General features: G+C 36.7%; 1 protein-coding gene across 2 annotated transcripts in view; it reads left to right on the top strand.

Annotated features, from left to right (window-relative positions):
* The window catches only part of spg (dedicator of cytokinesis spg), an 869,351-nt gene that overhangs the window by 648,928 nt on the left and 207,361 nt on the right, over window positions 1–13,062 (top strand). For both annotated transcript variants that reach the window (XM_090390789.1, XM_090390790.1), the window contains one exon: window positions 9,912–9,972. In XM_090390789.1, coding sequence (XP_090246915.1) covers window positions 9,912–9,972 — 61 coding nt within the window. The remainder of the gene's footprint in view (window positions 1–9,911; window positions 9,973–13,062) is intronic.

Consider the following 13,062-nt stretch of genomic DNA (forward strand, 5'->3'; position numbering starts at 1 on the left):
CTCCCAATAGCTCTAGTTTTCTTTACTTTGCACATTTCATGACTTCACACTGTGAGGAATGCTTTCTCCAGACACCTAACTCCAACCATTCAAGCATAATCCATCAGCCTTATATAAGTTTTTCCCTCCTTCATATTCAATAGGACTACATAGTGCACACCATTCCTCCTACATGGCCTACACATTAATTCTTGCAAACTTGTTTTCTCTTCATCTTACATTTTACCAGAAATTAGTAAAATTACTTCCATAATACATTAAAATTGTCATTATAGCCAAAGGCTTTATAGCACAGTAAAGAATAATTAGTGTTTCATTTATATCTACTTTTGTTTCATGACTTTTTGTAGAACAGTTCAGGTAGTGATGAACTGTTCTATGAATGCTCTATGCACCTCTAACGATATTACCCTGGTATGGATTCTGGTAGGCTAGATAAATCACAGCCACCAGATAGATGAACTACGCTTTCAATTCCTGTTTCAGCTGAACATAAGACCAGAATGAATGAATGAATAAATGATGATTGTACAGGTAGACCTTCACTCTGCCAGCATAAAAGCCTGAATCAGTATGTGTATATGGAGTTTTATGAATGTGTTTTTAAATCTGAGGCAAAAACACCTATATTTTTTAAGAAATACAATCATAATTGTAGTTTTTCGTACATAAAAAAAAGAAAGTTATTTCGATGTTGACGGTTTCATAAAATCTTATAAATTCATCTGACGGCATAATGTCTTTTACTTGTCACATAAAATTTCTTCATAGCAAGCTAATGATTTTTTTATTCCTTGCCTTGTGGCTACAATTCGTTCCTCGTTAGAATCTATGTCCTTCAAAATCTGTAAAATCTTTCTTTTATGATTGTTCTTACTGTGGATTCCTGTAGATCGAACTTCTTTGCTAGCTCACAAATTTTCATTCCGCCTTCAAAATCCTTAATAATGTCGAGTTTTGTTTCCAATGTCAATGTTTTTCTTTTCTTGCTAGCTGTAGAAGAATCGGACTTGCTTCTTTTGGACGACATTATTATTTTTTATGTGATAACATTTTTATCAAGAACATAACATTAAACAATTGCAAGGTTTGTAGACTATGAAAATCGTGTATGAATGAAGACTGCACGAAACACGTTAGTGCTTGTTCACAGCATGTGTGACACTGGCGAATGCGGCCGGTGCCAGAGACTAATGGTGAGGCGTGAAGCGGAATGGGAATACGTATAAGAAATCGTGTCACTCTGGATTCGCGTAAGTCGAGGTATGACTGTGTATATATATATATATATATATATGTATATATATATATATGTTATAAATATTTAATATGTTTGAGGGTAACAGTTTCCAAACATTGGAATAGAAAGGCGTTACTTAAATTTAAGTAAGTAGACTGATGTAGTAAGACTTCAACACTTTCTTTCAAGATTTGTTCAATTTTTTAATTATATTTATGCAAGAGTCTGGTATTATCCTATAGCCTGTGCTCTCTATTTCATGTTGAACCAGACTAGATTTATGAGGTTTCATAAACTGGATGTTGCTCTGCCATTCTTCTCTTTGACCAAAATAAGACAAGATGCAGGAGCATGGAACTTGGTAAATGCAAGGTAAAAATTAGAGTTGCGTTTTGTCTTTGGAGCAATATCTTTTTTTTTTTTAAATCATATTCATCACACCTAAATTGAATGATACCTTTCAACTTCTATCTGAAAACCAACTTTTATGGGTCTCACTATAGTCCGATCTCATTTGAACAGTTGTCTGTCTGAAAACTATGGAATTAAAATCCTTTGTATTTAGAGCACATAAAATCAATGCTTCTAAAATATCTCTTTGACATCAATTAGAAACTATTAAGTAAATGGCTCTAATAAATGATTATTAACTCAAGAACTACACATAAAATCATCAACATTTCAGAACCCTCAAGGGAATAGGTCTGTAGAACTCCTATTCCTTATATAAAATAAAATGCATTTCTGAACACAGCAAAAATTTTGAATAAATTCCAACTTGCCCAACTCACTGCTACCTTCAAATCCTTAGACCAAATTTACAGTCTTTTCCATTCTCCAGAAAACAAACTGTTATCATTGTTATTACCTGGTTTGCTAAGTTCTGTTCTTGTATCTTGTCTTATTTTGGTCGGACATAATGATCAGTTAAAAAAATAGCATATTTTTTTAACAGATTATATATATTTTATATAAATAGCATATTTTTTAAACAGACAATAGGTCCACAAATCCTACAATTTTCCTCCTACACAACCTTTTGCCTTCCTTATCACGTTGGTCACCTTTCTTGCCTGAACCATGTACTGTTCATAACTTTGCTGGTCATCTTTCTCTTCATATATCCCCCACATGATTTGTTTGTTATGATGAACTGAACTTCTTGTTAGTTTGTGTAGGAGACTCACAACCTTTACCTTCTTACTCTTCATTTTTGCTTCATTCAACAATTCTTTGACATTCTCCTTCATAGATTACCACTCACTTCTCAGCACATTAGTGCCAACCAAGACAATTAGTTCTTTCACCTTACCTTTCTACATTCTGATGCCATGACTAATATCATTAATTTTTATGCCAAGGAAACATGATTTTGTCATACTTTGATCATAGGGTCTCCATACATAATTTTCTCTTTACCTTGTTTTTCTCATTTGTTCATGATTTCCATTCTGGCCTCTGATTACTTGCTTCTTTATCCTCTCAGCCCTGCTAATGTCTTGTCATGTCTGCACTCACTTCCCTCATGGATCCATCACAGACACTCGCCTGCATCCTCCCTAATTGCTTAAGTTTTACTGAATTTGCTCTTTAGCATGCTCAGTGAACAAAGCTCTTTCTCTCTCTCTAGACACCTAACACCAAACCCGTTTAGATGTGGTCCATCAGCATCCTTCTTTCAGTCAAACTCAGACAGTGGGTCCACAAATCCTACATTATTCCTTCTGCACAACCTGCATATTGATTTGTTTGCTATGATGAACCTGTCCTTTGTTCACCTTTATCATCTGTATAAAGCTTTTGATCAGATTGTATCTGGATTTCTGTGCTCAGATCTAGTACATAAGATTTAAAAGGGATGAAGTAACTTTAGAAAAGGTATACAGAAACAGATAACAAAAATGATATCAGAACGTGGCAGGTGACTGGAAATCTTCACCTTCCCGCTCTTTGATTTTGCTTCTAACAACATTTACATCCTCCCTCATATAATACTTCTTACCCTTTTATCTGCTACATCATTTTGCAACTTCCTGGAATTGCCTCTTGTCCTTGTTCCTTTCTTTCTTTCTAATATATGAAAAATTTCGCCAGTGTTAAACTGATAATAACCCTTCACTTGCTTAAACATCTCAATCATATGTCCCATCCCTTTGTCTTATATATATCAAACTCTGCAGGTTTGCATGCCTTCTGTCTATCCTTCGTAATCAACATTGTACAGTTCTGATATCATTTTTGTTATCTGTTTCTGTATACTTTCTCTAAAGTTACTTCATGCCTTTCAAATCTTATGTACTAGATCTGAACACAGAAATCCAGATACAATCTGATCAAAGCTTGATACAGTAGGACCACCATTCCATCCTCCTCAATATTGCAGCAATTCTACAAAAACTCTGTCTACAGTCAACCCAAGATCTTTTGTTTCCTCCACTTCTTCCACTATAACTCCACCATGTGAGTATGAAGCACTCCGTATGTGAATTTCAATTTCCAAAACCTTACACTTAGTTCCATTAAGCTGTATACCTATTCATTTTCCCACCTTTCCAGCTTATTCAAATCTTCTCGAAGAGCCAAAATATCAGTACTATTACTAATAACCCTCCCAAGCTTCACATCATCTGCAAACAGCTGATTATCTCCCTGTGGTCCTGTGATAATGTCATTAACATAAACGTTGAACAGTAATAGTCCTAGTACTGAACTCTGTAACTCAACTTGTAACCTTCCTAATCCCTGATACTACTCCCCAATGTGCAACTCTCCAATATTTATCATAAAGTCAGTTACCAAAATGCAGTGCACTACCTGATATCCAAACCCATATGCTGCCAATTAGAAACCTTGCCATGTGGTAACCTGTCAAATGCCTTTGTAAAATAAAATAAAAAAAGTCCAGTTGTCTTAACCTCATCCATTGCCCTCATCTGTCCATCTCCCTCTCTTTCTATCTATATATGTGATTTCTTACCATTTTCTACAAAATCTTAACAACTACAGAAGAAATACAAATTGGTTGGCCTATATAGTACTTTGGTACCTCCATTTTACACTATCTTTATGTAATAGCACTGTCTTACCATCCTTCCACTCTCCAGGACTTCCACTGTAAGACTTTCATTAAACATCTAAGTTGTTAATCGTATGACCAGTTCTACAGTACATTCCCTTAAAGCATGTGAAATTCCATCTAGTTACTCTGCTTTATTGGCATTTTCCATATTCTATATTCAGAATACATCCTCTTCATTCACTTGTTACACTTCACCACTTGTTATCCCTCAAGGAATAAAGCATACTATACCAGGATGGAACACTCTAATAAAGTGATCATTTAATAGCTCAACTATGTCATCTGCATTGGTCAACTGATTCCCATCTTCATTCAGCACATTAATCTGTACACAGTTATTTTTCCTTCTACTTGCCACATACCAAGAAAACTCCTTGAAATATTTTTTTTTCTCCTTGCAATACTTGTTGCTTTCCTAGCCAAAGTTTTACATTCTTCATGCAACTGTTCTTCACCTTTCTTTATATATCTTCCATAATCTCTTTTCATCTGCAATTCCCCTCCTCTACAGTTATATTTAAATAATTATATATCACAATAACAGTGTTTTATCCTAACTACTACATTCCTGAAATGGTTCCATTGTAATGCATGAATTTCACTCTTCTTTTGTATTCAAATTTCTGATTTGGTTTTTAACCATCACTGCTGATATCATCTTATACAATGTAAAATGAAATATTTGTTAATTATTAATAAATTAATCCGATTTCACATTAATTAATAATAGTAATCCATTAATAAATATTAATTTGATTAATAAATAATTTTACTGTGGCATTCCTATAATGTGTAAATATGATACTTTGTGTTTTCTAAGATGAGTCTCTCATGATTGGTCTTATAAATCTATGGAGATCCTGAATAATAATAATAATTTATTTATTTATTTATTCTTGTGGCAAAAGGGATACAGAACAACTACAGGTTCAATGTCCAGTCTGGAAAACCAATTCAAGGCCTCATCCATCACCTTGTGGATGTCCTGTAGGCCACTGCTGTGAAAATGGCGCCTTGGGCAGTCATTCACAATATGAGTAATTGTCTGAGCCACGGGAGAACAATCACAATAAGGGTGGTCTAATAGCCCCCATTTATGTAGTAGTAGCCACATCTGCCCTTCTAATCCTGTTGATTGATGACCAAATCTTACTAGGAAGAGCATAACCAGGCTGCAGAACACAGGGATCTTTTACCAGGAAGACGTTTCTTGGGAAATTGTTGGACCAGTATTCTCTCCACATGTCAGGTATTGATGGCAAGGCAGCTGAAGAGAGTTCGTCCATGGACCAGAGAGGCTTTCTAGATTTTAGGCAGAGACTAGGCGGATTTAGGAGAGTCTGGTGCAGGGGCAGGAGTGGGTTGCTCATTGCTTTATTAAATTCTTTAATCGAGGGTTGTCTTCTCTGTATGTTTGGTGGAGCAATGTTAGATAGGACAGGCAGCCAGGAGTGAGGGGTGCTTCTCACTGTCCCACTAATTGTGCGCATGGTAGAGTTTAGCTGGGTGTCTATAATGTTAGTGTGCGCACTTCTTTCCCAGACAGGGACACAGTATTCTGCTGCAGAGAATGCAAGGGCTAGTGCAGACAACCTTAAGACATCAACAACACAACCCCAGGTTGTTCCAGCAAGTCGTGGGATGATATTATTTCTCTTTTTAACTTTGTTGGACAGGTTGGTGATGTGCCTTTAATAGGTTAGGCTTTTGTCCAGGCTCACTCCAAGGTATTTCAGGTGAGGCTCATGTTCTACCTTTTTGTCACAGAAAGAGAGGTTGAGGTGGAATGACATGGACATAGTTTTTGTTGGATTTTGGCTTCAGGTACCACTACTTGAAGTACACCTCCAGGATGTTCAAGTCTGTGTTCAAGGTTGTTTCCAGGTTGGCAAAGGAAGTAGACTGGTGTACGATAGCAAGATCATTGGCGTATACATATTTGCTTGAGCTGGTATGTAGTAAGTCAGACATCATCATTATCATCATCATCAAATTCCTGATATATATCCTCAAGGGGTGTACAGGATATGATAGTACTACATGAAAAATTTACACCATTATTACCTTCCTATCTGCAATTTTCCTCCAAATCAGTCTGTTACCTGTCAACACTCCAATATTATCAGGTCTTATATTTCTGTCTTCTAAGCCACTATAATCCACCTATATCTTGGTCTTCATCTAGGTCTTTTTCCTGCCAACCTGGCAGAAAACACTCGTTTTTGCTAATCTTTCCTCTTCCAAACTGCGTAAGTGACCATACCACCTAAGATTAGCTCTTGCTAATGCATTCCTGGATGCTGACAATATCAAGTTCTTTTCTAATATCCTCGTTTTTAATATGATATTGCCATTGATGCCATCTGTTCATGCCCCTAATCTTTCTCAGGACTATCATATCTGTGGTCTCTAATCTTTGGTCAAGTGTTTTACTTCTAACCCAGCTCTCAATCCGTAAGTTAAAATTGATTGGAACACTCTCTTGTATACAGGTAGTTTATTGTTTTGGCTAATTTCTCTCTTATCCCATATAAATTTATTCAGTTGACCTCCTACCATACCAGCTTTGTTGATTCTGTTGTCTATTTCCATATTTAATTTACCATCTTCATTAAAAATCATGCACTTGTTTCCCAGACAGGGGCACAATATTCTGCTGCAGAAAATGTGAGGACTAGTGCAGACGATATTAGGACTTCTGCACCACAACCCCAAGTTGTTCCAGCAAGCCTTGAAATGATATTGTTTCTCGTTTTAATTTTGTTGGACTGGTCGGTGATGTGCCTTTTATAGGTTAGGCTTCTGTTCAGGCTCACTCCGAGGTATTTCGGGTGAGGCTTGTGTTCTACCATTTTTCCACAGAAAGAAAGGTTGAGGTGTCGATTCACCTCTGCATTGTTCAGGTGAAATACTGTGGACACAGTTTTTGTTGGATTTGGCTTCAAGTACCACTGCTTGAAGTACTCTTCCAGGATGTTCAGGTCTGTGTTCAAGGTTGATTCCAGGTTGGCAAAGGAGGTAGATTCAATAGGATCGCTAGGTCATCAGCCTACATATACTTGCTTGACCTGGTATGTGGTAAGTCGTACACGTAGATGTTAAAAAGTAAAGGGGATAACACAGAGCCCTGAGGGAGACCGTTGTGAAGGAATCTGGGCCAGCTCTTTTTTCCACCAATATGGACACGGATCTTTCTGTTGGAGAGAATGGATTCAAAAAGCTGGAAAGTTTTTTTGCACCTTATAATATTTCCTAGCTTTAGGAGGAGGCTCCCAATCCAGACTGTGTCATGAGCTGATGTTAGATCAATGAAAGTGGCTCCAGATTTAAGTTTCTTCTGGAAGCCTGTTTCAATCTGTGTTGTTAGGGCCAGGACCTGGTCACAGCAACTTCTTCCTGGCCTGAAGCCAGCTTGTTCAGTCGGGAGTGCTCTTTTGATGAGTGGTGAAATTCTTTTTAAGGAGAATTCTATCAAAGGGCTTAAAGGCGGAGCAAAGCAAGGAGATAGGTCATAGATTTTTCACATCATTTGGATCATTCCCTGGTTTGGGCAATGCAATTATTTTGGCTTCCCGCCACAGATGTGGTACTTTACCACGTATTATAATTTCTGAGAAAAGGTGTACCTCTTCCCGAGATACTGGGTGTACAAGTTCAGGAAGCTCGGGTCCTGTCTTCAGGATTTGTCTGATTGAAGATTGCACAGTAATTTTCCTGATAGAGCTGGGACATATCTTGGAGGTTTTCAATAAATGATTAGCCATTTGATCAGGAGTTATCTCTGTTGTTTTGTGTGTTGCTGGTTTTTGCTTTGCTCCACCTAATTTTCTCAGAAGTGACCAGTTTTTCCGGCTAGATGTGGTAAATTCGAGTTCATGGATGGTTGAGATCAATCTTTCCTTTCTGTTTTTATCCAAGGTTGCTATGAGCTCCTTAGCAACAGTTGGGGGGTCTTCAGTTTCCTCATATTTGGCAAAAAGTTCCTCAGTTTCTCTACTCCAGCATGGGATGTTTTCTGTAGCCTCTAGGAATAGAGGCTTTGACTGCAGTTTTGATTAGTTTAACAAATCTTGGATAGCAATTAGGAGTGGGTGGAATTGCTGTAATGGTTTGCTCAATTTGTTTCTGAAATGCATTCTAGTTGGACCTGCGAGGGTTCCATCTAGCAATTGGTGTTCTGATGGTGGCTGGGATTGATGTGCCTGTCTCTATTAATGTAGAACAATGCTGGCTATTAGGGAATCTGTTGAGGATGGTTCTGATTGTTGGCTGAGGGTGGTCTTTAGAGACTATGCACACATCTTGGAGAGCCAAGATGTGTGCATAGTCACACTTTGCCAATGACTTCGGCTTTGGATTTAGATAGTCCTTCTATCTTGAGAGAGTGTTGTTTTAGGGGACTGTAACTTATTTTTCGAAGATTGCCTTCCATCCAAACAAGCAATGTGATCCTTGTTATTCCAGGCGACGATCGAGCTGGCATGGAGCTTTTTAAGTTTTGTATTCATCATAGTTGCTGTAAGCGGTCCAGGACACTTGGTACCTTTGGATGCCTTGTTTGAGACATTAGCTTCATGTTACCTGTGATTCATCTCTGGGGCTTCTTTTGTCTGAAGCACCATTGGTGTTCTTTTATTATTATTATTATTATTATTATTAAACAAGACCTCATGGAGTCAAAGACTCATCTAGGAGGTCCTTTTATCTCACACACATCTCATCATACCGGGTCTTAAACACATTCAAACTCCTTGCAGACACCACACTCTCAGGCAAGGCATTCCAATCATTCACAACTCTGCACGAAAAAAACCTGCCTCTCACTCCCCTACTCACACCCTCTTTATACAGTTTCCAGGGATGACCTCTGGTTCTCCCCTGATCTCCCACTATTCGCTGTAGAACTTCTCCACCATTGAGTTTTGTTTCTTTTGTCAAAGAAGTAAGCATCACAGCTGTCATACAAAGTTAATCATTTTAAAAATTTAAATAATTGACTATTAAAATAAAAAATAATAAAACAACTTCAGATTCCTAACCAATGAGTCTCCTAAAGAAAGGAGTTGAGAATTAATCCAGCATAACTTGTGTGAATTATGTATGAAAATAAGATACTAATATATAGGATGTAATGTGATGTGATATATGACTTAAGAAGGAGCAGTATATTATAAAATGGTAATTAGCCACAAGTTATCAATACAGATTGAAGGTGTATTGGGTACAAATTTAGTTGAGGCAGAAAAGAGGGATTATGATAGGAACACATAAGATACTGAAGGGATTGCAGAAGAAATTTTTCAATATATGACAAGAAAAGAACAGTGTTCACCTCTGGAATTTAAGAGAAGTGGTTAATAAGAATTTACAGACTACATTTTTTGCTTGGGAGGAGGTGAGTGAATGGAATAGGTTTGCCAGAGATACTTGTGAATGCTTTACATTGATTGAGCTTAAGGGAAGTATGATGGGTATTATGTGAATAATGGTTTATGTGGGCTACTTACAATGAGTCTTTGTATCCTGTGGATATAAACCTACATAATAATAATAATTATTTAAGCTGTATGTTTTTTCTTTTCTTTTCTATAGGAATGTAATGGAGGGTGAGGAAAATAAAGATAAAAGAATGAGCTGTACTGTTAATCTTCTGGTGAGTAAAAATTTTCATTATATGAAGAAATTCCTACAATGCAAAGCTTTTAACCACCTCTGAAATAAGCTTGAGGTATTGTGATTAATGATTAGTTGTCTAATTGCTAGTGAAGTGTTACAAAAATTATTTCCATTTCTATTGGATGAGTAGCATACTATTCAAGAAAGTTTCTTCTTCCTATCCACATTATACCTTAACATGGGTGTGAGATGTGTTCTTTACTGAGGGAGAAAGAATTAGAAGGGAAAAGTGATACCGGTGAGTGGGTGTCAGAAGATAAGGGAAGAATAACAAGCATGATAGTATTGTAGTCAATGACAATAGGAAAAGTGTGAATGTTAACAAGATTAGGCATTGAAAATACATTGATGGATATGAACAAAGATGAACATCATATAGATGATAGCATGGAAGATGAGAACGATGAAGAGATAAAGGAGAAAGAGAGTGCACTTATGTGGAGGCCTTCATGGGACAAAACGTGAGAAAGAATTAGAAGGGAAAAGTGATACCAGTGAGTGGGTGTCAGAAGATAAGGGAAGAATAACAAGCATGATAGTATTATAGTCAATGACAATAGGAAAAGTGTGAATGTTAACAAGATTAGGCATTGAAAATACATTGATGGATATGAACAAAGATGAACATCATATAGATGATAGCATGGAAGATGAGAACGATGAAGAGATAAAGGAGAAAGAGAGTGCACTTATGTGGAGGCCTTCATGGGACAAAACGTGAGAAAGAATTAGAAGGGAAAAGTGATACCAGTGAGTGGGTGTCAGAAGATAAGGGAAGAATAACAAGCATGATAGTATTATAGTCAATGACAATAGGAAAAGTGTGAATGTTAACAAGATTAGGCATTGAAAATACATTGATGGATATGAACAAAGATGAACATCATATAGATGATAGCATGGAAGATGAGAACGATGAAGAGATAAAGGAGAAAGAGAGTGCACTTATGTGGAGGCCTTCATGGGACAAAACATGAGCTGGAATGATTGGTAAAACAACTAGTGAGTAACATAGAAGTGAAAGAAAGAAGAGGAGCAAAAGAAGAAAAAGCAGAGTATGAAATAGCAAAAGAGAGAGGGGGGGGGAGGTTAAGAAAAGAGTTTTATATGGTGATTCTGTGATAAGAGGAGTACTTGATGAGAGCATCATAAAATCAAGTTTAGCAAGTGAGAAGATTAAGGATGTTAGTGAGGCTCTGTTATGATGCAGAGAGGAAAACTGAAAGGCACAATTGTTTTGGAAGGTATTATTATTACACAGGAGCCTGAAGATTAATTGTGGAAAACCCAAACTGAATATCTATCATACTTTTCCTTAAACCCATTGACAGACAAAGTGCTCAAAAATGACTTGCAATCCATTCCATTTGCTATTCTCAAAGCAAAAAATCTAGTCTTCACACCTTACCAACCTCACCCTTACTCAATTTCCAGGGATGACCACATGTTTTATCTCTGTAGCCAATGCTGAAATATTTCCTCTGTATCAATTCTATAAAACCCTTTTAGCATCTTCAATGTTTCTATCATATCCCCTCTTTTTTCTCTATCAACCTTATCAACCAACCAAAACAAAATCAGTGCAGGTTTTTAGTCTTGATATAATATTGCCTCTCTGCATGAAATCTAGTTGGAATCCAGTCATAAATTTTCTAGTCGCTCTTTCAAACTTGGAAGTAATCCTTATCACTTTCCTTTACTTCTAATGTCCTCTGATATTTTGCTTCAGTTTCCTCCTCAAAATCTTCATTTTCATTATAGTATTAAGCATGGCCGTCAATGAATGAAAATGCTTCATTCTTTCTGATGTGGCTCACATCTAATGGAGTGTCAGTTTTGCTGTTGACCATATCCAGCATATCCATGATTGAATGCTTAAGACCACAATGAGCAGAACATTTTTGAATGTTTATGTGGCTGATTCCTTGCCAACCGTTTGCTGTAAATTGCATTGCTTGTAAGAGATTAACTTTTGTGCTGACCTTCTTAGCAAGAACCAGTAAAAATTGTCTTGATTTCCATTGTAATTCCATGTTCCAACTCAAAAGCCAATTCTTAAAAAATTCCATGCATTTGTTTGCATAGTACTGAATTGGTAAAGTTTCTAAAGCATCGGCCTGTCCTTTTCCAATAACTAACAGCTTTTGTTTACTAGTTTTTGACATTGTCACGATCTATTACTTTCATTGATCCAAACAGTGTAGAATGTTTTTAACACAACGAACCATCCAGTGTTGCACAATAAAATAGCCCTGTTTCTTCAGTATTGCAAGTGTCATCAGCACTAAATTTTTGAGTCAAGATCGCATAAGTTTTTTAATACATTATGTGGTAGAGGTTACTGGCTTGCCCCGTTAAATAGCATTGTATCCCAAATAAATTAAGTGAATTCTTGTTATATTCTCATTTTGTTTTTGTTCTTCCAGACTTATCCCAATAAAATGGCTGCCCTAATTAACTGGTGTGACCAATTAACCAGAATGTGTTATATATATATATGTTTTATATTGATATATTTATACAGCACTATATAGTATGTTGAGCACAAATGTATCAAAACTGTTGTATGCTAGCCACAAGGGTAAGCATACAACAGTTTTGATCCTTAATAGCTGACAAAAGGTATGCAATTAGTAATGTTGGAGCTGCTGTAAAGGAAGAGTATCATGCTGAATATTAAAATACAGGTGTTCTTGCCATTTGAGTTGAATGCATGCCAGGCAGACATTAGTTATGTTTTAAGCTGAACACTATCAGTCATCAAAACAATTCTGAAGAGAACGTTAGAAGATAAAGGCTTCCTACAATAAAACATATCCACTGAGTTGGCTACAAGAATGCTGATAGGTTTTAGGAGCACTTTATTGGAAAAGATAGGGAAAATATTAAGTATGTGGAAGATCAGATTCAGCTATATTCCTGTGAGTCAGTTCCTCACCATGGAAAATGCAAACAGCATCTTTAGTGAATTCCCAGAACAAGGTGAAGGGCCAGCAACAGAAACATTTGGACTCAGTCATTCTCTGCTTCATATGTATATATGTGAAAAAATATGTTTTTGTGTGTG

Source organism: Typopeltis vanoorti, chromosome 3 (genome assembly GCF_054136105.1).
Source record: "Typopeltis vanoorti isolate ZY-2024b chromosome 3, IOZ_Tvanoo_1.0, whole genome shotgun sequence".
In the NCBI taxonomy this organism is placed as follows: Eukaryota; Metazoa; Arthropoda; class Arachnida; order Uropygi; family Thelyphonidae; genus Typopeltis; species Typopeltis vanoorti.